This window comes from Scyliorhinus canicula, chromosome 20, assembly GCF_902713615.1.
Source record: "Scyliorhinus canicula chromosome 20, sScyCan1.1, whole genome shotgun sequence".
NCBI classification, from domain to species: domain Eukaryota; kingdom Metazoa; phylum Chordata; class Chondrichthyes; order Carcharhiniformes; family Scyliorhinidae; genus Scyliorhinus; species Scyliorhinus canicula.
Window position 1 is genome coordinate 73994581 of NC_052165.1, and position 23498 is coordinate 74018078.

Genomic DNA, 23498 nt, shown 5'->3' on the forward strand with positions numbered 1-23498 from the left:
GGTGCCCAGAGCATTACCCTGGGTCTCTAGATTCCTAGTTAAGGGCAGCACGGTAGCACAGCTGTTAGCAATGTTGCTTTACAGCGCCAGGAACCCGGATTCGATTCTCGGCTTAGGTCACTGTCTGTGCAGAGTCTGCATGTTCTCCCCATGTCCGCGTGGGTTTCCTACAGGTGCTCCGGTTTCCTCCCATAGTCCAAAATTGTGCAGATTGGCCGTGATAAATTGCCCCTTAGTATCCAAACTAGGCTATGTGGATAGGGCAGGGCCTGACCCTAGGTAGGGTGCTCTTTCAGAGGTTCGGTGCAGTCTTGATGGGCCGAATGGCCTCCTTCTGCACTGTTAGGATTATATTCTATAGACCAGCGACAACATCTGAAAACGTGATGTAGTGTTATGCGTGGGGCTGCACTAGAGCTATATTGACAGTGTTACAGTAGGAATTGGACAGCAAATTGAAATGAACTCATTGTGAACACCTCAGTGACATTGCGCAACCAGCTGAAAATACAAATTGAAGAGTGAAAGCGTCAGCATCAGTGGGCAGAGGCACAGGAATGAAGACATCAATGGAGGCTTCTTTCATACCAAGACAACTCACCATCTGAAACCAGTCCTGTTTCTGCTCTGAGTCTATCGTTTGACCGCCAGACTCCCTGTAGCAAGTAGTCTGAGTCTCGCTGGCAACGTGTAACTTTGCCTGCACACGTAAGCTGCCACTACTGAAGTGCTCTAGTGCATGGGAAGATAAACCCTGTTTGATGCTGTGTGAGCGGTAAGGCACACTTAAGGGCCTGAGTTCGGCTGACTACTGCATGGTTGAAGTGCGAATGGTTGGCACACTTCACACCAGCCTGTTTAAAGTTGACCTATTTCAGTGTTGGAGGAAGTGGTCAGATTGCTCCTCCATAGCCATGCCTTATTCCATTGCCTTGGCAACAAACTAGGATATCTGGATTCACAATACTGGGTTTTACACTCGCAGGAGTTCACTGTTGCTGAGCACAAGCAGGTTTTGGGGCCAGTATAGTGGAAGCTGCTCATTGAAGAAGCACCAGGGGACTCAACTGGGACAAAGAGCAATTCTCATGGCTTGTCTGACTCGGAAAACATTAAGGTTCAATTTATATTCGGGCATTGCTGCGAACTTAAATTCAGTTCACAACGCTCAGAGGCACAGGTTATACGAGATGTTTATTCAAACTGCTGGTTGAATCATCAGGCAAAGTTATCAGTTAATAATGAACATTCATCTGACAACCCCTAGACCATTGATGCGACCATCAATTCACACGAGACGGAGAGTTGAAGTGAACAGTGGTTTTAATCAGCTAGAACTGTGCCTGCCTGCGACTGCTCTGTACTGAGAGCCGTCTACAGGGCAGCAGATCTACATACCTCCCCCGAGGGGGCAGAGCCCACAAGGGCATCAACATGATACAATGCAATGTAATGTAATACAGTGGTGAATGGTTGCCGTAATACATTCACCACAACCATACCATTGTTTAATGAGAGGTTGGAACAGTTAATAAATCACCATTTAGCGAGACCACTTGCAGTCGTGATAACAACATTTTAATGCAGACCAAAACATTTTACACCCCAACTTCCCAAAACTCTCCAAAGCGCAGGTCAAATCTTTGCACTTACTTTAACAGATTCCCCAGGTTGAAGAGCGCACGGTTATGCTGCGGGTTCAACTCCAAGGCCTGGCTATAGTGGACTTCTGCCTCGGAAACATCCTTGGTCAACGTGCCAAGATTGTTCAGCGCACTGGCATGACGCGGATACAACCTAGCAGGGCCACAGATTGAAGAGCCCCAACAGAGAAAAGAAGGAATATTAGTCCTGTAAATCCGTCATCAGACACAACACAACAATGTCAAGGGATTGAGAGCATGCTGTCGAGACATTTAATCTGTATGATTGCCCATCAGGAAGAACTGAACAAGCGAAGGCTCTTTTCACTAGTCTATGCTCCTATGCTGTACATCCTATGTAAATACAACAATTTTCAACTGTATTTAACCGTATGTAAACTTGCGTATGAGAATAGGATCCCCTGGCACTATTCAAAGAAGATTACACCTATTCCCAGGCGGTCTGACTAATATTTCTTCCTCATCAAAACCACCAAAGCCAGATTAACTGCACAGTCACTGGGCGGGATTCTCGGCAGCGCGCCATTCGCTGGTGGTGGGATTGAAGCCACCTCACACTGCCAGGAAACCCATGGACGTTGGTGGGGGGGGGGGCTGCTGGGAAGACTGGAGAATCCCGCCACCAGCGTATGGCCGGAAAATTCCAGCCATCATTAGCGCGATTTCCGGGGCTGCAATGTGCACATAGCTGCAGTGCCTGGCCTACAAATTAAGAGTGATGCCGCTGCAAGAATAATTCACTGGTTGCTAAATGCTTTTGGACATCCTGAGGCCTTGATACGGTGCTATGTGCCTTCCCTTTCGGCTTCTTGCAGACCATCAGGCCTGGGTTACACTGTCTTGTCTGGTATGCCAGACCGAAAACCAATCTCTTGACAAGCAGCCACAAAGCAGAAAACAAGGCACAAGAGTACATAAAACTCTGCTCAGAACGGCAGCGGGCCACCTCATTCTAAACGGAATAAAGGTGTAGCTATGGTAACTTTTTTTTGTACTGCCCTGCATCAGGAAGCAACAAAGGAGTTGGAGTCGAGCCAAGCACAGTCGCTCCAGACGACAAACTTTGAACACTGAGCCAAGCCCCTTCAGCCCTTTTGTTGCAGGAAGTGTTTCAAGTCTGAAGACCAAGGGTTAGGCAAATAGAGCAAGGAAAACATGGACTTTGCTGCTTACCTCAGAGCTGTTTTGTAATGGTAAACGGCTTCGTCATGGCGACCATAGTCTTTCAGAAAGTTGGCATAGTTGTAGTGCACCTTGGCGTTAAGGGGCAAAGTCTGAACTCCAGATCTGTAGACACAGTCCGGGAAATAACCAACTTGAATTACTGTCTCAGGGTGCGTTTTATTGGAAATTATCAACCTCATTACATTCCATAATTACAATGGATATTCCAAACTATTCAACAAACTGACTCTTAACACAAGTGTCCACAATTACATGTTAACACCAGGAATTAATTCGGAGAGCAAAATCAAGATTTTCTTATGGTTCAAAGACGACATCAGGGACACTTTCACTGTTCTCCCTTTCACATTATACATAATAATAATCTTTATTATTGTCACAAGTAGGCTTACATTAACACTGCAATCAAGTTATTGTGAAAATCCCCTAGTTGCCACACTCCGGCACCTGTTCAGGTACACAGAGGAGAATTCAGAATGTCCAATTCATCTAACAAGCATGTCTTTCGGGAATTGTGGGAGGAAACCGGAGCACCCGGAGGAAACCCACGCAGACACGGGGAGAAGGTGCAGACTCCGCACAGACAGTGACCCAAGCCGGAATCGAACCTGGCACTGTGAAGTAACTGTGCTAACCACTGTGCTATCGTACACCACACATTACTACCGCATGTTAACACCAGTGTGCACCAATGAAAAACCTTATCCAGAAAAGGTAACAGCAGCAACCAAATGGTAGTGAACAGGGGACCCTTCCGATTAGGCACTTTACAGCCTTCTGGGTTTAATGTTGAGCTCAACAACCTCAGACAATGAACTCTTTTCCCCATCTTGAGGCCCTTTTGTAATCCATTCCTTTTGGTCCCAACCCCACCTTCCCAAGGCCATTTGTCACTTGTTCTTACGTTTTGCTTTCAGGGAGCCGAGGTCCTTGTTCTGGTATCAACACATTCTGCTATCTCCCTTTTTTGCCACTATCAGTACCTTCTTTAGTCTTTAACACTTTAACCAGTAACACTCCCTTTGTCTTGTGCCCATGACATTGTTGTCAAATCTCTCCTTCGGGCAGATTCGCCAGTAACAATGTTCAAAGACTCCTGAATGTGATTCAGGCTTTTCAGAAACGGGCATTGGATGGACTGCTGATCTCCCTGGATGCGGAAAAGCCTTTTGACCAGGTTGACTGGAATTATTTGGTGTATACGTTACGGAGATTCGGGTTGAGAGAGGATTACATTAAAGTGGATTCAAGTTTTATATCAAAGGCCTTGTGGGTGGCTGTGCTCACAAATGGTTTAAGGTCAAAGGGTTTTGCGCTCCAGAGAGGAATTAGACACTGGTATCCTCTATCCACCTTGTTCTTTGCATTGGTTATTGAACCACTGGCGGAGGCCATCAGAAAAGATCTCGTAATAGTGGGACTAGAACGTGGGGGAGGCAGCACAAGTATCCCTTCCTTCGGGCAGTTACATGGGGCCTATTTCCCTCAGTTGATTGCATCTATTGGGTGGGATTTAACTTATTGGTCGGCCCTGCCGGTTTCTTAGCTGGGAAGGAATGCCCTGAAAAAATGAACGTGTTTTCTGGATTATGTAGTCCCTGAAGATGCTGCCGATACTACTGTCGGCTAGAGCTGTTAAGGAAATCAACATAAGACCATAAGACAGAAGGAGCAGAATTAGGCCACTCGGCCCATCGAATCTGCTCTGCATTCAATCATGGCTGATATTTTCTCATCCCCATTCTCCTGCCTTCTCCCCATAACCCCTGATTCCCTTATTAATCAAGAACCTATCTATTTCGGTCATAAAAGACACACAGTGATTTGGCCTCCACAGCCTTCTGCGGCAAAGAGTTCCACAGATTCACCACCCTCTGGCTGAAGAAATTTCTGCTCATCTATTTTAAAGGATCGTCCCTTTAGTCTGAGATGGCGTCCTCTGGTTCTAGCTTTTCCTACAAGTGGAAACATCCTCTCCACGTCCACTCTCTCCAGGCCTCGCAGTATCCTGGAAGTTTCAATAAGATCCCCCTCCTCATCCTTCTAAACTCCAACGAGTACAGACCCAGAGTCCTCAACCATTCTTCATACGTCAAGTTCTTCATTCCAATGATCATTCTTGTGAACATCCTCTGGACCCTTTCCAAGGCCAGCACATCCTTCCTTAGATATGGGGCCCAAAACTGCTCACAATACTCCAAATGGAGTCTGCCCAGAGCCTTATACAGCCTCAGAAGTACAGGCCCTGGCTTTGTATTCTAGTCTCTTGACATGAATGCTAACATTGCATTTGCCTTCTTAACTGCCGAATGAACCTGCACATTAACCTTAAGAAAATCGTGAACAAGGACTCCCAAGTCCCATTGTGCTTCTGATTTCCTAATCATTTCCTCATTTAGAAAATAGTCTATGCCTAAATTCCACCTGCCAAACCTCACATTTTTCCACATTGTATTTCATTTGCCGCTTCATTGCCCACTCTTCTAGCTTATCCAAATCCTTCTGCAGCCCTCTTGCTTCCTCAATACTACCTGTCCCTCTACAGATCTTCGTATCATCTGCAAACATAGCAACAGTGCCTTCAGTTCCTCCTTCCAGATCATTAATGTATATTGTGAAAAGTTGTTGTCCCAGCACCGACCCCTGAGGAACACCATTAGTCACCGGCTGCCATCTTGAAAAAGACCCCTTTATCCCCACTATGCCTTCTGCCAGTCAGCCAATCCTCTATCCATGCCAGGATCTTACCCTTAAAGACCATGGTCTTTTAACTTATTTCACAGTCTCCTATGTGGCACCTTATTAAAGGCCTTCTGGAAATGTAAATAAATCACATCCACTGGTTGTCCTTTATCTAACCTCCTTGTTACCTCCTCAAAGAACTCGAACAGATTTGTCAGACATGACCTCCCTTTGACTCAGTCCTACTTTACAATGTACTTCCAAGTACTTTGCGATCTCATCTTTAATAACAGACTCTACAATCTTACCAATGACCGAAGTCAGGCTAACTGACCTATAATTTCCCGTTTTCTGCCTCCCTCCCTCCTTAAACAGTGGTGTTACATTAGCCACTTTCCAGTCCTCTGGGACCCTTCCTGCTCCAGTGATACCTGAAAGATCATCACCAGTGCCTCCACAATCTCCTCAGCTGTCTCTTTTATGTAGAGATAGCTGAGGTGACTAATGGTGTTCCTCAGGGGTCGGTGCTGGGACAACAACTTTTCACAATATACATTAATGATCTGGAAGGAGGAACTGAAGGCACTGTTGCTATGTTTGCAGATGATACAAAGATCTGTAGAGGAACAGGTAGTATTGAGGAAGCAAGAGGGCTGCAGAAGGATTTGGATAAGCTAGAAGAGTGGGCAATGAAGCGGCAAATGAAATACATCATGTATTTTGTATACATTATGTAGTCCATCCGGTCCAGGTGACCTATCCAACTTCAGACCTTTCAGTTTCCCCATAACCTTCTCCTTTATTGAAAAATACTCTTCCTACCTTCCTTTATATTCTAGCTAGCTTGCACTCATACTTCATCTTCTTCCCCCTTATTGATTGAGATAAGGAATTGAGGTAACAGAATGATTAGTTCAATTATCTCGAACAAGAAACCGCACCTTTTATGTGTTAAGCTCCAGCTTCAGGGGCTAAGTCAGGTTTGGGTGTCCCAAATATTAGGCAATATCAGCTGACCTCCCAGTTAAAGTTTATGAGGGATTGGGTTAGAAAGGAGCCTTCATCTATTTTGCTCGATATTGAATCAAACCAGTCAGTTTACCCTCTACAGATCTTGTTATTCTATGGTGACTTTAAGGCAGTTTCTGTTAAGTGTGATAATCCTATTATTAATACTCTTAGAGCATGGAGATTTCTCCGTCAACTAGAAGGGGGATCTAAACTGACTTCTGCTCTCTCCTAGCCAGGGCAGTCCAGACTTTCCACCTGGTCTAATCAGCCATGGAATCAGCACTAAGAGGCATTTGTAGGTTGGGAGACTTGTTCTGAGATACTTCTGTGTCATCCTTTGAGCAGTTACATCAACAGTTTTCATCCCAAGATGTGCCTTTTTAAAAAATATTCACAACTTAGAGACTTTATCCTTCAGAAGACAACTTTCTGCCTTGACTCCTCAATTTCCCTGATAGAAAGCCGAAACAATTAATTAGTAAGTTCTTTGATACCTTAAATTCTAGATCCTGCATTAGGACACCAGGTGATATGCAGTCTTGCAATCGATATTGATGTAGCGACATCATAGGCACAATCATAGAATTTACAGTGCAGAAGGAGGCCATTCGGCCTATTGAGTTTGCACCAGCTCTTGGAAAGAGCACGCCACTTAAGCCCACGCCTCCACCCTATCCCCGTAACAGTAACCCCACCTAAGCTTTCTCGGCCACTAAGGGCAATTTATCATGGCCAATCCACCTAACCTGCACATCTTTGGATTGTGGGAGGAAACCGGAGCACCCGGAGGAAACCCACGCAGACACAGGGAGAACGTGCAGCCTCCGGTGACCCAAACCGGGAATTGAACCTGGGACCCTGGAGCTGTGAAGCAACTGTGCTAACCACTGTGCTACCATGCTGACACAGGGTAATATATGGGACTATGCCGATAAAATGTTGGTTTGCAATAAAATGAAGGAGATCCAGTTCAAGATACTCCATCGTCTGCACAGAACGCCTAGTCTTAGACAAAGGCTTGATCCTGCTATATCCCCGTTGTGCCTAAAGTGCCTGGTTGTCGTGATTACATACATTATTTATGGACCTGTGTTAAGATTCAATCCCACTGGTCTGGTGTAGTCAAGGAGCTGGAAAACATTTTTTAATAGAGCCTCGGAGTCTAATCCTGTGTTCCTCATTCTGGGTCTTCCACATGGGAAAATTACTGATACTCAACGAAAAGAGGGTGTGCAATATCTATGCTCCTGGAATCGTGACAAATATCCTTCAAGTCAAAACTGGCATAGGCTAATAATGGAATGCAGCCCTATGGAGTTGCTGACATCTGTGATCGATTCGAAGTCTGATGCATTCCGTAAAGTATGAGACCCCCCATCTTACATTCATAGGCTCCACCTTGGCTGACCTGCTCCTGTTGGGATTTCCACGAGCTAATTCATTTCATTTTGTTAGTCTGATATCGCAATGCAAAAAAGCGTGCATCCTGAACTGTTCTTCCTTTCCCCCCACTCAATTTGTTAATCTGTTGTTGAATTAATCCATGATATAAACTAGAGGCGCTGGTCCCTTCAGCATACCTTGGTGTCTTGGTAATCACTATGTTTGCTATAACTCTTGTTTTGTTTTTTTACCTGTTTTGCACTGATTTGTTTTGTTACTATGTTCCGTTTATTGTAAGAAAAATGAAAATCCTAATAAAAAAATATATATTTCAAAAAATCTCTCCTTAGCTCCCACCTATTGCTGACCTTATCAATTTTGTTCCACCTGCTCCACCCCCTCTTCAACCGTACAAAATACATCACGTTCCTACCTTTAACTCCAAAGAAGAGTCATACGGACTTGGAACGTTAGTTCTGGTTTGCTCTCTGCAGATGCTGCCAGATCTGCTGAGTTTTTCCAGCATTTTCTGTTTTAATTATAAATTATTATCCTTTTTATGAGAAGGTTGAGCCACAATATGACGACATGAAGCACAATCCAACTGGTTAGGGGTGAGCGCATAAGACAGAACGTGAAGAGTACACATCATGAGGTCCACATCGCAAAAAAACAAAGGTGAAATTCAATTGAGCCGCCCCAATGGTTCAGAGGTAGGTCTCCAACCCCAGACCATACGGACCATAACAGTCCCAGAGTTTAGTTCCCACTTTGAGCCCAAGGCACCTGATTTCATCTGGGGCTGCTGTTGAGAGGGAGCAGTTACCCACGGCAGCTCCTGTGGACTAGGAAGGACAAAAGCGAGAGCGGATATCATCCCTCGCCCTTGTTTGAAGGCTACGTTGTGTGCACGAACACCAGGCAAGAATATTACAACACCTCATAGCCTCTGCTGACACTGGCAACGCTTTAATGAAGAACTGGCCTATGCTGTTCAGAAGAAATGAGAAAGGGAGAAAACTGTAGGGAAGGAGCTTCTGAGACTCTACTCAAGTGTGCGCTACTTTCTTAAATTTACTGTTTAGCTGTTAATGGAGAATCTTACCTGAAGATAAAAAATCCTAACATAGAAACAGGCCATTAAATCTGGCCACCAATTGTTCCCACATTACCCATGCAGTCCAATCCCATTCTCCTGCACATGCCTCATTGCTTTTACTGTCCTCTTTTTCAAGCAAATGTATAATTTCCTTCTTAAAAAAAAGACTCTGCTTCAGTAATGGTGCACAAGGAGAGTGCCACCATCCAATTACCCTCTACGTAATTAGAATTAGAATTAGAACAGTACAACACAGAACAGGCCCTTCGGCCCTCAATGTTGTGCCGAGCAATGATCACCCCACTCAAGCCCACGTATCCACCCTATACCAGTAACCCAACAACCCCCATTAACATTATTTTTTAGGACACTAAGGGCAATTTAGCCTGGCCAATCCACCTAACCCGCACATCTTTGGACTGTGGGAGGAAACCAGAGTACCCGGAGGAAACCCACGCACACACGGGGAGGACGTGCAGACTCCGCACAGACAGTGACCCAGCCGGGAATCGAACCTGGAACCCTGGAGCTGTGAAGCATTGATGCTAACCACCATGCTACCGTGCTGCCCTAATGATGCTTCACCAGCCCCTGATGCTTTCTTTTCCCCTCTTGGCTTCTGTTTTTTGGGATGATTGTAAATTCACGCTCTGTTATTAGTGGTGCCCCCCCAACTTAAGTGAAGCAGTTCATCGGCTGTTGCCATCCTTCACAATCTCCTCCCGTTCGTTCCTTAACCTTCTCATCCAAACCTTATCGACCCTGAACTCACTCCATCCGTTTCTTTACATGCGTGAATGTCATGGCCTCCACATCTTACTCCCAATTCCGGCCTAACCTCATCCACTTTTTCATGGCTTTTTGCAAACACTTCTTTCTTATTTTTGGTCACATCTCTGCCCTAGAAATAAACCCAAATGCACCGACATGAATTTTCTTTAGCCGACTGAATTGGGACAGTCTGGGATCAAATAGGAGGGGCCAGAGTCGTTTGAGGAGAGATTGGGTAAGTTGGGCCTGCATTCACTGGTATGAGAGGAATGAGAGGGGATCCAACTGAACCGTATAGTCAGGGCTGGACAAGCTGGGTGCAGGATTGATGTTTCCTCTGGCTGAGGGTCTAGAACAAGGAGTTGCAGTCTCAGGATTTGGGATGGGTCATTTAGGGCTAAGATGAGGAAACACTTCTTCACTCAGGGGCTGGTGAACCTGCCGGATTCCCTACCACTAAAGGCTGTGGAGGCCAAGTCACTGGATGTATTCAAGAAGGAAATAGTAAGATTTCCAGACTCTAAGGGCAGGATTCTCCCCTACCCGGCGGGCCGGGGAGTGGCGTAACGACTCCGGCGTCGGGCCGCCCCAAAGGTGCGGAATCCTCCACACCTTCCGGGGCTAGGCCGGCGCCGGAGTGGTTTGCGCCGTGCCGGCCGGCGCGGAAGGGGCTTGGCGCCGGGGGGGGGGGGTATGTAAACCACTTCCCATCACGAGTGCTTTCCATTCTGAATGTGTGCTAAGGAAGGAATTGTGGGGAAGGGGTGGCGGTCAAATTGAGGAAAGTAAATTTTCCTCCAAGCCACGATGTGATATGTGCTGATATCCCCCACGTCTGCCCAGGCGGAATCCGCCCCCCCCCCCCCCCCCCCCCCCCCACCCCCCGCAACACAAGCCAAGCCGGACAAGATGAAAGCTGCAAAAATGGCAACATCTAAGTCAGCCCAACTCTGTAGGATCTGCTGGAGTCAGAGGCGTACGACAACTGACAGAGAAGTCCCACCCAACACATTCCCAGAGGGAACCGGAGGAAGAAGGGCAGTATAATGGATTTGGGGGTATGTTCACTCTTTTGGATCACAAATCTCATTCCAATTGTGAAAAACAAAACCTGTGCTTAAACCAAAACGTTATTAGTATGCTCTTTAGTTTAAAGCACATTTACTCAAAAAAAAAAGAAATGGTCAAATTTCCCTCTGCTGATCTCCTTTGTGAAGAGGTCCAGGCTCCATGGCAGTGTCAGTCCTGATCTAACCCCTCTTACCTGAACAGAGATTCCCTGGAGAGCCACACCTCATTCTGCTTCAGGGTTTTCCAGAAGAACAGTCCCAGGACGAGCAGGGTGGACACAGTGACGACGCTCGTTCCCCACTTACTCAGAACTCCACATAATCGGTTCAAGCCATGGACAACAAGGATGCAGTATCCCATACTGAAGACAAAAAGGGGAGCGGTGGGGTGGGGGGGGTGAGGGGGGGAAGAGAGAGGCACATTAACACACTGGAATATAACCTCCCCAACCCCCAATATATAACAACGGCGCACAGCATTTATATTTTGCCCTACAGCAACAACAAATAAAATTTATATAGATTTCCTACAGTGCAAGGTTTGGGTTTGGGCCAAGATTTGTGGCATGGGTCAAGATTTGTGGCATGGGTGCGGTAGCTGTATGTGGCACCATAGGCTAGGGTGAGGATGAATGATATGAGCTCACAAAGCTTTGACTTACACAGGGGTTCCTGCTGTTACCACTGCTGTTTGCACTGGCCATAGAGCTGTTGGCGATGGCTCTCAGGGGGTCGGCAGAGTGGCGAGGGATCATGAGGGGACAGAGGGAGCATCGGGTAATGCTCCATACTGATCCTGCTGTATGTTTTGGATCCGTTGGAGAGTGTGGGAAGGATTATGGGCCTGCTGGAGTGGTTTGGAGGGTTCTCAGGGTGCAAGCTGAATGTAGGAAAAAGCAAGGTATTCCCAGTGAATGAGCTGGCACAGCGGGCTAATTTAGGGGGGTTGGCATTTATGGTAGCGAGGGATAGGTTTAGGTCTTTGGGGATTCAGGTAGCAAGGGAATGGACGGGATCCATAAGTGGAACTTAACAAAGCTAGTGGAGGAGGCTAGGGACGGTCCAAGCGGTGAAACTGAAAATTCTGCCGAGGTTCTTGTTTATCTTTCGAGTTCTCCCGATCTTTATACCAAAGGCATTTTTTCGGAAAGTGGGCACAATCATTTCTGACTTTGTACAGGCGGGGAAGGTGCCGTGGGTGGGAAGGACCGTGCTATAGAGGCAGAGGGAGCAAAGGGGGGTTAGCGTTCCAAACTTGCTTCATTATTATTAGGTGGCGAATGTGGACAAGGTGCGGCGGTGGTAGGAATGAGAAAGGGTAGAGTGGGTTAGGATGGAGGAGGGTCTAGTTTGAGGGCTATGGTGATGGCAGCATTGCCAATGGCTCCGAGTAGGTATTCAGGGAGCCCAGTGGTGCAGTCCACGGTGAAGATATGGAATCAGCTGAGGAGGCATTTTAGGGTGGAAAGGCTGTCGGTGCTCATGCAGCTGTGTGAGAATCATGGGTTTGAGCCGGGGGGGGGGGGGGGGGGGGGGGGGGGATGGAGGATGGATAGTGTATACAGGAGGTGGAGGGAAGTGGGGCTGGTCAAGATGAGTGATCTGTATTTGGAGGAAGGGTTTGTCAGTCTGGAGGAGCTAAGGGAGAGGGTAGAGCTGCCAAGGGGGAGAGAGTTCAGGTATCTGCAGGTTAGGGACTTTGCGCAAAATGTTGGAAGGGATTCCCTAGATTGCCGGGATACACCCTGCTGGAGCGACTGCTGCTTCCGTATGTGGAAGGGGAGGGAAGAATTGGGGATATATATAAGTGGCTGGGGGAGCAGGGAGGCGAGTGGGTGGTGAAGATCAAGGAGAAATGGGAAGCGGAGTTGGGAGGGGAGATCAATTGGGGAGTTTGGAGTGAGGCACTGCGCAGGTTAAACGGGACCTTCTCTTGTGCAAGGATGAGCCTGATACAGTTTAAGGTGGTGCACAGGGTGCATATGACTCAGGCGAGAATGAGTGGGTTCTTTCAGGGGGTAGCAGACGAGTGCGAGAGGTGCGGGCGGGGGCCAGCGAATCACACGCACATGTGTTGAGGTTGCGAAAAATTGGGAAGATCCTGGGCGGGAGTGTTCGCGGTCTTAGCCAGGATAGTGGAAGAGGAAGTGGACCCGGACCCGGAGGTGACGATATTTTGGGTCTCAGAGAAGCCGCAGCTCATGGAGAGGAGGAAGGCCGATGTCTTGGCCTTCGCCTCTCTGATTGCACGACGCTAAGTTTTGCCAGAGTGGCAGTCGGCATCGCCACCGGAGGTAGCGGCTTGGTTGGGTGATCTGTACGACTTCCTGCGATTAGAGAAGATAAAGTATGAGTTCAGGGGCTCTTCAGGGGGGGTTTGAGGAAAGGTGGGGGATGTTTGTGCCCGTGTTTGAGGGGCTGCTCGTTGTGGATGGGGTTGGGGGGGGTGAAAAAGGGGAAAAATCTGTACAGACTGTATAGTTGATTGTTGGGAAGCATGTTTCCCGGGGTGGCCCTTCGAAAGAGCATCCTACCTTGGCCCACCCCTATCCCTGCAACTCCACCTAACCTGCACATCCTTTAGACACTAAGTGGCAATTTATCACTGTCAATCCACTTCACCTGCACATTGTTGGACTTTGGGAGGAAACCAGAGCACCCGGAGGAAACCCACGCAGACATGGAGAGAATGCAGACTCCACAGTCAACCGGGGTGGAAATTGAACCCGGGTCCCTGGTGCTGTGAGACAGCAGTGCTAACCACTGTGCCATCATGGCTTTAATGCAAGAAGACAAGCCAGGGAGGTTCACACAAGCATAATCAGACTTGGATGATGGCGAGGAAAGAATGAGGTACTAGCAGCAGTGATGAAGAGTTCAGTCAGAGATGGAGGGAGAACGATCGAGAGACGAGGAGGAGTAAGGAGGGAATTCATTAGGATCTGGATAACTAAGTGCACGACCACCAATGTGCACCAGAGGCAAGAATCAGAAAGAAGGACAAGGCTAGGGGAGGTTACAGGATTGAGGGGGTGGGGGGATCTTCCTGGGCAATTTGAGGATGATATATTTCTATATGAGCATTGTGTAACATTTCTAGCTAAATCACATGAAATCAGAAAAACGGCTGTATAATCCTGTTCTGGGAACCACCATCACACATGGGCCACATCAAAATCTGTACACCAGACCCTGGACTACCTGTAAACATTAGCACTGTAGAGCTACGATTGCACAGGCCACTATTCTATCCTCTCCCAGAACCCACTCTCTTGTCCCCAACGAGATTCAATTACTCCCAAGCTCTGCACCCTAGTTGTAATTTGCAGCCAGTCCCATCCAGCCACCGGTCCTCCGCTCACCAATCCACATCCACTCATCACCCAGCTACGCTTCAATTTGAATACTCCCATCCTCCTGCTCACATAGCTGCATGGCCTCACTCCCCTCTGCCTCTCTATTCTCCTCCAACAACAACTTACCTTCATACAACATCGCGATACATAGAGTACCCTGACACCTGACAAAATTTAAAATTAGCATTCCTGACTCCAAGCCACATGAGAGGCCAGGGCAGATGACCAAAAGCAACGATCAGAGTGTTCGGTCCCAAGTATCCCAATGGGTTAATAGTTATGGTAATGAGATAGTGATGTGTATGATGGAGCAGTGACATTGTGTTAGAGATTCTGTGGAGAATATTGAATGATCTGTACACAAATGGGATGGATTGAGGTAGTAACTGATCATGTAGATAGTGTAAATAGATAGCTTTGAAGAAACCTTCCTGGGTCAGACTTAAATCTTTTTTACTTTTTATTATAAATTTGGAGTACCCAATTTAGCGTGGCCAATCCACCTAGCCTGCACATCTCTGGGTTGTGGGGTGAAACCCACGCATATGTGGGGAGAATGTGCAAACTCCCCACGGACAGTGACCCGGGCCGGGATCGAATTGCTGCCTCACAGTGCCAGGGCCCTGGGTTTGATTGCATGGGTTTCCTGCGGTTTCCTCCCGCAGTCCACAGATGTGCAGGTTAGGTGGGCTGGCCATGATCAATGTGCAGGGTTACAGGAATAGGGTGGGGGAGTGGGTCTCGGTGGAGTTCTCTTTTGGAGGGTCAATGCAGATCCGATGGGCCGAATGGCCACCTTCTGAGGTATAGGGATTCTATGGATTATCTGAAAAGGAAGACTGTTACAGATCCAAAGAGCATAATCTTAAAATTGGAGCACGACTCTTTGAGACTGAAAGCGGGAAATGCTCTTTCACACAAAGCACAGTAGACTCTGGAACTTTTTCCCCACTTGGATTTGGATGCTGGGAAACTGAACTTTTCAAGACTGAGATTCATCCATTTTTGTTAGGTAAGGAATATTGAAAAAAGGATAAATGGAGCGGTGGTATAGATTGGACATGATGTACATGAATGGCAGTGTAGACTCCAAGGTTCACTGGCCTCCTCTTGTTCGTATGTTTCCAATCTCTGGTGTGAAGATCCATAAGGAATTGAGTGGCAGGCCCCCTCCTTTATAATTTAGGGACTTAGGAACAGGAGATTGTCATTTAACCTCTTGAGCTTTGTTCTGCCATTTAATGGGATCACGGCTAATGTTTGACCTAATTCCATATGCTCTGCTGTCACTTCCTACCAATTCCAAACACTCACATTAACATTCAGTCATCAGCACCATTTGGAACCGGGCCTGCTAAATAGGTACATCAAATCCTGCAGTTCTTCAAACAGCTGTAGAAATGCCCTCTGCCTGTCGCCCCCTTGCCGCCCCCATCTTCCTGCTATCGACCCCTCCTCTGCTGGAACTCAGAATCTTTCACCAAAAATTATTTCATGCACTGTTTGGAGAACCCTACAGTGCAGAAGGAGGCCATTTGGCCCATTGAGTCTGCACCGATCTCTGAAAGAGCACCCTACCCGAGCCCACTCTCCTGTCCCATCCCTGTAATCAATACTGCGCATCCCCTGGACACTAAGGGACAATTCAGTATGGCCAATCCACCTCACATCTTTGGACTGTGGGAGGAAACAGGAACACCCGTAGGAAACCCATACAGATAGAGGGAGAAAGTGTAAACTCCACACAGACAGTGACCGGAATTGAATCTAGGTCCTTAGCACTGTGCGGCAGCAGTGCTAACCGCTGTGCCACTGTGCTGCCCAAATCGAAGTGGCGAATGGGGACACCATTCCTATTACCTCTCACAAGCAAAGTAAGCTCTCCACCACTTGAGCTAAATCCCCCTCAATCTCCCCACCACCCTGCGCAGCTCAAGCCACACACGTACATTACTCCAAAGAAGCACGAGGTTACCGCCAGCCTGTTCCCTCGAGACCCGTTTCGTAGAGCGCGACAGCAGCTCATCAGGCAGTCCTTACCTGGGCATGTACAGCACGCGCTCCGCCACCACGAACCCCACCCTGAAAAACAGGTTGCTGGCAGGAATGAATGGGAAGACGAGGAACAGCAAGCCCACTAAAACCTCTCTGTGCCTCAGTTTCTGCAGGGGAGAGGGGGAAGAGGGGAGAAAACTGTCAAGTCATTGATAAATTTGACGATTTGCGGGGAAACGTCAAGGAAGACGCCACACATCGATTTATTCACACACTTCTTTGTAACCCAGTCACCTCATCACAATGAAATATGTTTATTATTTCCTCCAGTGGGAGAGTCCAGATCAAGGTTAGGGCCTCGTTTAAATGTTTCACCTGAACGGTGGCTGCTCAGGCAATGCAGAACTCCCTCAGTACTGTCCCTCTGATGGTGCAGCACTCCCTCAGTCCTGTACTCAGCTTGAAGTCAAGAGATGAACTCATAGCCTGTGATTCTGAGCCCCCGCTGTGCCAACGTTGGCAAGACAAACAAAGCTTTGCTCTGTCTGACTGGTCCACGTTGGCCAAACCTGCCAGATCCCCACCCTTTGAAGGCAAGATCTTTAACCAAGCCCCTGAGCTGGACCAACCCAGAGCAATGCCACCAATATAGCATGGTCTCCAAAGGTTTATTTTCCTGCCCAGCTTTACTGACAACCACACTGTACTAATTGTTATGTTCTGCGTTGTGGCCGTAATAAGGATGCACACAAAACATCTAGTTCTTTGGCTAGTAACACAGTTTATTAACAAAATGAACACGTGGAAAGATAACTAACAAACTGTGATACAAACGGTAACGAATAAGTGAATGCTCCTCGAGCTACTTCTAGTGCGACTATCCTCTCGTACGACTTATTAATATGTATTGCTGGAACTCTGGAATCCTCTGGAATCACATCTCCTCCAGAGATGTCTATTGTACTTTTTTTTTTTTAAAAAGGTACGAAAACTCCTTGGCTTCAGAGAGAACGGGGACAGGAAGGGACTTCAAAGAACCTCAACGCAATTCACCTCTTTTCCAGGTGGAACAACAATTCATCGGAATTAACATAGCAGCCATTTTATTCTTGGTAGTGATGAAGACAACCTGCGAAAGCTAGGTATGCAGAACCTCCAGGTAGAACTCTGACAGACATGATCAGAGAGGCTTTCTCCCTGTCACTGGGAGTCAAACTAGTAAAAGGTATTAACTAATTAACTGCTGTTCTGCTGAAAGAGTCCAGGCAGTCTGCAAGTGCTGTAACCGCAGGATTAACGATGAACGCAAAGTCCACCCTCGCTCCCAAAACCTGAAGAATCCACCTTAAAAAGGCAAAGACCAACACAGCTGCTTAAAAAGGGCGGCACGCGGCACAGTGGTTAGCACTGCAGCCTACAGCGCTGAGGACCCCGGTTCGAATCCCGGCTCACGGTCACTGTCCGTGTGGAGTTTGCACAGTCTCCCCATGACTGCGTGGGTCTTACCCCCACAACCCAAAGATGTGCTGGTTAGGTGGATTGGCCACGTTAAATTGTTCTTTAATTGGAAAAGATGAATAATTGGGTACTCTAAATTTATTTTTTTTAAACACAGCTGCTAAACAGAGCCTCAAATGCCAACCACTTCATTTCAGAAACCAGGAATTCGAGCAACAAGTTCAGAGACTGATTTGAAATTTATCTTGTTTCCTTTATCTGCATTTTAACCATTGTATCTGCATTTTAGGTAATAATGTAATCTCTTTACTGAAGTGCTTTCAGCAGTAGTTTTTTAAGAAAGCAATCTTTATCATGTTTTAGAATAAAGCTTTGCTGCTGGTTAATTTAAATTTTTTTTAAAATTTAGAGTACCCAATTATTTGTTCCCAATTAAGGGCAATTTAACATGGCCAATCCACCTAGCCTGCACATCTTTTTGGGTTGTGGGGGTGAGACACGCAGACACGGGGAGAATGTGCAAACGCCACACGGATAGTGACCCACGGCCGGGATCAAACCGGGTCCTCAGCGCCGTGAGGCAGCAGTTTTCACCACTGCGCCACCGTGCTGCCCCTTCTAAGTGTTCAGCATCCACACATTAAAAGGGGCAACACATGCACACATTCTTGCTCACATACAGGGAAATGCCTTTTACCTGGTCATGACATGAGGTACGCAGAAGGTGGTTACCCCCCCCCCCCCCCTACCAGAAACCAGAGGTGGAATCAGAATTCAAAACACGCAAGTGGAGGACCAATGGAAATTAAAAATGTATACTGGGTATAGAGAGTGAGATTGAGATCGAAAGGCTAGCTGTCCCTCAGAGCAGCCTTCTGTGCTGTTAAACTTTAATGAGTCTTTGTACAATATCCAGTTGCCCTGTGTACACATTCCAAACCAATAGGAATTCACCATCTCGGAGCTCAGTTTCATTGAACAGCAGCAGCAAATGTCTCAAGGTTAAAGATATTTATTTTTACTGAATAACTACTTTCACCTTAGACCCCCCCCCTTCTCAGAAATGCCACCCGCGCGCGCCAGCCACGTCTGGGCTCGGCGACAAGCTCCATCAGTCACTTTTATTATCAATCTGCTTGGCACTGTAATCTTCAGGTTCAGTTAAGCCAGACTTGGCAGGTAGCTTGTGGAGGCAATGAAAGACTTGTCACTTCAGCGGGTAGAGCTCCCAGAAACCGACTCTTATTACAGGGACTGCGTAAAGCTCTCTTGCTGTGCTGCTGGCACTGAAGCTTGAAGATTGGATTTCAGCTCCAGAGACTCCATACTTGCGGATATTGACTTTTGCTGGGGAGCGCTGGAAGATTTAAGATGCGCTCCATCACAGGCGTTTGTCCGCAATCAATTAAACCACTAGAAATACAGTCGAGGAAATTTACGAATGGGTGCTGCATTAACCAGAGACACGTTAGTGCAGCCTTCCCCACCGTGCGATATTTCAACTATCCGCAACATTTACTGCAGGGCAACCCCTCTTGACAATAATAATAAAACTATTTATTAGTGTCACAAGTAGGGTTACATTAACACTAACGAGAAGATTGCACTCGTTCAGGGGAGATGGTGGCGGTGCAGTTGGTCACTTCACTGAACCAGCAATCCCAGGACCCAAGCTAATGCACGGAGGACACGGGTTCAACCCCTGCCAAGGCAGCTGCCGGATTTTGAGTAAATCTGGAATCGAAAACGAGCCGCAGTAATTATGCTGGAAAAAAAATCATCTGGTTCACCAGCACTCTTTAGAGAAGGAAGTCTGTCGTCCTTACTCAGTCTGGCCTACATGTAACCCCAGCAATGCAGTTGCCTCTCAACTGCCCTCCGAAATGGCCTAGAAAGCCAGTCAGCTTAAGGGCAGATAGGGGTGGGCAATAAATGCTGGCCTTGCCAAAGGACCCCCCCCCCCCCCCCCCCGCAAAAAGAGTAAAAAAAGAATCCTGGTCTCGTCTATTTGGTGTAGATCCCACCTACCATTGGTTGTGTGTTGCCCATCCTCTCTGAAACACTACCCCCCCCCCCCCCCCCCCCCCCCCCCCCGCCCCCCAATTCACCATTTCCCATTTCCAGTCAGGTCTTTTACATCTTCCTGTAAATTGCCCAGGTAGGTCTGTTCGCATGAAAGATGCCATATAAATACGACTGGAGCGAGAGAAGGGAGAGACAGGAAAGAGAGAGAGAAAGAGAAAGGCAAAGAGCAGAATCCTCCTGGCCCTGCATGAGTTGGGCTTGAAGTTGGGAGCAGGAGGAATGTCAGAGGTGGAGGCATCAGGCTCAGTGGGATGGTGTGTCCCCATCTCTGGGCGTTCTTCCCATGCGTCATCACCTGCAGAACCTGGCAGTGATGGGTAACTAATCAGAAGAATAAAATTCTCCTTTGCGGGCTGCATGGGCTCATCACTGGAATTATCACAATGGCAGATGGGACCCTGATAGGCCCAAGCCTGCTGGAGGTAACTGTGATCAGCAGGGCACAGCTGGGAGAACTCCCTCAGGAAGTGGTACTCAACCCTTCCAAGGCTGCAGGCCCACTCAGGGGACCCTGAGGCGGCTCTTATTAATTTAAAAGGAAGGTATCACAGGGAAGCGTCCTGACAGTAGAGTGGAGTCAGGACCCAGAAATGATCCAAACTCACACTCGGTTATGGTGCAGAATTATGCTGACAGAGAGAACGAGAGCGCGAGAGAGAGAGAAATACACAGTGAAAAAGAGCAAAATAGACACAAAGAGTGAGGCAAAAAGAAACACAAAAAGATAAATAGAGAGGAACACTAAGGCACATTGTAATAGAGACAGACACAATAGAAAAAGAGAGAAAGACAGACAGTAGACATTGCCACTGATTGGGGCAGCACAGTAGCAGTTGCTTCGCAGCTCCATAGTCCCAGGTTCAATTCCCGGCTTGGGTTACTTGAGTCTGTGCTGAGTCTGCATGTTCTCCCCGTGTCTGCATGGGTTTCCTCCGGGTGCTCCGGTTTCCTCCCACAGTCGAAAGATATACAGGTTAGGTGGATTGGCCACGCGAAATTGCCCTTAGTGTCCCAAATAAAAAGGTTACGTGGGGTTATTGGGTTACAGGGAAGGGTGGAGATGTGGGTTTGGGTGGCGTGCTCTTTCCAAGGGCCGGTATGGACTCAATAGGCAGAATGGCCTACTTCTGCAGTGTAGATTCTATGATTGATCGCAGGTTATAACATCAACCTGTAGAAGATTCGAAAGCTTTCACAATCATAATCTATGTTGCTTTGCCATCAGATCTTGCTAGAAGAAACGTAACCCAGGTGTGCGAGCTCACATAGATTTCCTGACCACTTTACTGACAGGCGAACGCACAAGCTAATGTCTCCGCACTCTCCCCTGGGAAGGAGGGAAGAGATGCTGCCCTGTGTTACAGTCAACCTACCCTCCCTGTGTCAGGCATTTCAGTGCAGGCTGGGGAGCTGATGGCCTGGTCCTCTCTTCAGATGAGGAAGATGCATTTTCAGGGGATTTGGTGGAAGGAAAGAAGATTTGACATTATACAGAAGCCGACCTTGAAACCAGAATGAGCTCATAGCTTGTGATTTGCCAAATGAACAAACTTTGACTTCATTGCAAATTAGGGAGGTGAAAGTTAGCCAGAGCTCCAGCTTGCTATCGAAAGGCTCAAGGACAAGATTAAGAAAGTAAATTGCCTGTCAATTTTTAATGTCAATGGTCATAACAAAAGGACATTATCAGAATTTTTACAGTGCCTTGTATCCGGTTTAGCTCAGTTGGCTGGACGGCTGGTTCGCGATGCAGAGCGACGCCAACAGAGTGGGTTCAATTCCAAACCCGGTTGAGGTTATTCATGAACCTGCCCCTTGCCCGAGATGTGGTGATCCTCAGGTTAAATCGCCACCAGTCAGCTCTTCCCCCTCCTCAATGGGAAAGCAACCTATGGTCATCTGGGACTACGGCGACTTTACTGTATTGAAACCAAGATTCTGCAAGACCTGTATACAGCATAGATCAGCAAGCATAGGGGTAATGGATGAACTGGAGTTGGTGTGAGTTAGGACTCAAGTTCATCCAAAACTCTGCCACCTAAGGTTATGGAGGTGGATCGAATCCCGGAACGGTGACGGCACAGAGCTTGGGATCTGTGTACCATCACTTAGCTGGTGCAACTCCCACACAGGGGACCAGTGAGGAGAGCATTAGAATAGTCGAGTCTGAAGAGTTTCTGTAGCAGATAGAGTCATATATATTTACAGCATGGAAACAGGCCCTTCGGCCCAGCTTGTCCATGTCGCCCAGTATCTATCACTAATCTAGTCTCACTTGCCCTCATTTAGCCCATATCCCTCTATATCCACCCTGCCCATGTAACTAACTTTTTTAAAGGAAAAAATTGTACCCGCCCCTACCACTGCCTCTGGCAGCTCATTCCAGATGCTCACCACCCCCTGTGTGATGAAATTTCCTCTCTGATCTCTTTTGTATCTCTCCCCTCTCACCTTAAATCTATGCCCTCTAGTTCTAGACTCCTCTACCTTTGGGAAAAAATGTTGACTATCTACTTATCTATGCTCCTCATTATTTTATAGACCTCTATAAGCTCACCCCTAAGCCTTTTATACTCCAGCGAAAAAAAAGCCTCAGCCTATCCAGCCCCTCAGACCATCAAGTCATGGTCGCATCCTCGTAAATGTCTTCTGCACTCTTTCTAGTTTAACAATATCCTTCCTATAATAGGATGGCCAGAACTGAACACAGTATTCTATGTGTGGTCTTACCAATGTCTTGTACAACTACAACAAGATGTCCCAACTCCTGTATTCAATATTCTGACCAATAAAACCTAGCATGCTGAATGCCTTCTTCATCGCCCTGTCCACCTGCGACTCCGCCTTCAAAAAGCTATTAGCCTGTATTCCTACATCTCTTTTTTCTGTAACTCTCCCCAACTCCCTACTATTAATTGAGTAGGTCCTGCCCTGATTTGATCTACCAAATTGCATCACCTCACATTTATCCAAATTAAACTAGTTTGCTAGTGCTGTTGCGGAGGGTATAAACTAACGTGGTAGGGTGATGGGAACCGATGCAAGAAGTCGGAGGGAAATAAAACGGGGCAAGAAACAAAAAGCAGTAAGGGGGAAAGTGTAAGGCAGAGAAGCCATAGTCAAAAATCAAAAAGGGCCACAGTACAGGGTACAATGACTGAGGAGAGTGTGAAAATGGAGGTGGCCAATGTGTTTTGAGGGTGTTGTACCTAAATGCGCGCAGTATACAGAACAAGGTAAATGAGCTTGTTGCGCACATTGAAATTGACCGGTACATGTTGTGGGCATCACAGAAACGTGGCTGCAAGGGGATCAGGGCTGGGATCTAAATATCCAAGGATATATGTCCTATCGAAAGGACAGGCAGATGGGCAGCGTTCGTATCAGAAGGATCAGAAGGCATAAAATCTCTGTGGGTAGAGTTGAGGAATCGCAAAGGTAAAAAGATCCTGATACAGGCCTCCTAGCAGTAGTTAGGATGTGGGGCAGAAAAAAAAAAAATCAGGAGATAGAAAAGACATGTAAAAAAGGCGATATTACAATAATCATGGGGACTTCAATGTGCAGGTTTAGAACATAGAACAGTACAGCACAGAACAGGCCCTTCGGCCCTCGATGTTGTGCCGAGCAATGATCACCCTACTTAAACCCACGTAACCCGTATACCCGTAACCCAACAATCCCCCCATTAACTTTACACTACGGGCAATTTAGCATGGCCAATCCACCTAACCCGCAC

General features: G+C 47.2%; 1 protein-coding gene across 1 annotated transcript in view; it reads right to left on the reverse strand.

Annotated features, from left to right (window-relative positions):
• The window catches only part of tmtc1 (transmembrane O-mannosyltransferase targeting cadherins 1), a 175121-nt gene that overhangs the window by 55143 nt on the left and 96480 nt on the right, over positions 1-23498 (reverse strand). The window contains exons 7-10 of the mRNA XM_038780874.1: positions 16262-16383; positions 11060-11227; positions 2838-2951; positions 1654-1797 (exon numbers count right to left, since the gene is read on the reverse strand). Of these exons, the coding sequence (XP_038636802.1) occupies positions 1654-1797; positions 2838-2951; positions 11060-11227; positions 16262-16383 (548 nt within the window). The remainder of the gene's footprint in view (positions 1-1653; positions 1798-2837; positions 2952-11059; positions 11228-16261; positions 16384-23498) is intronic.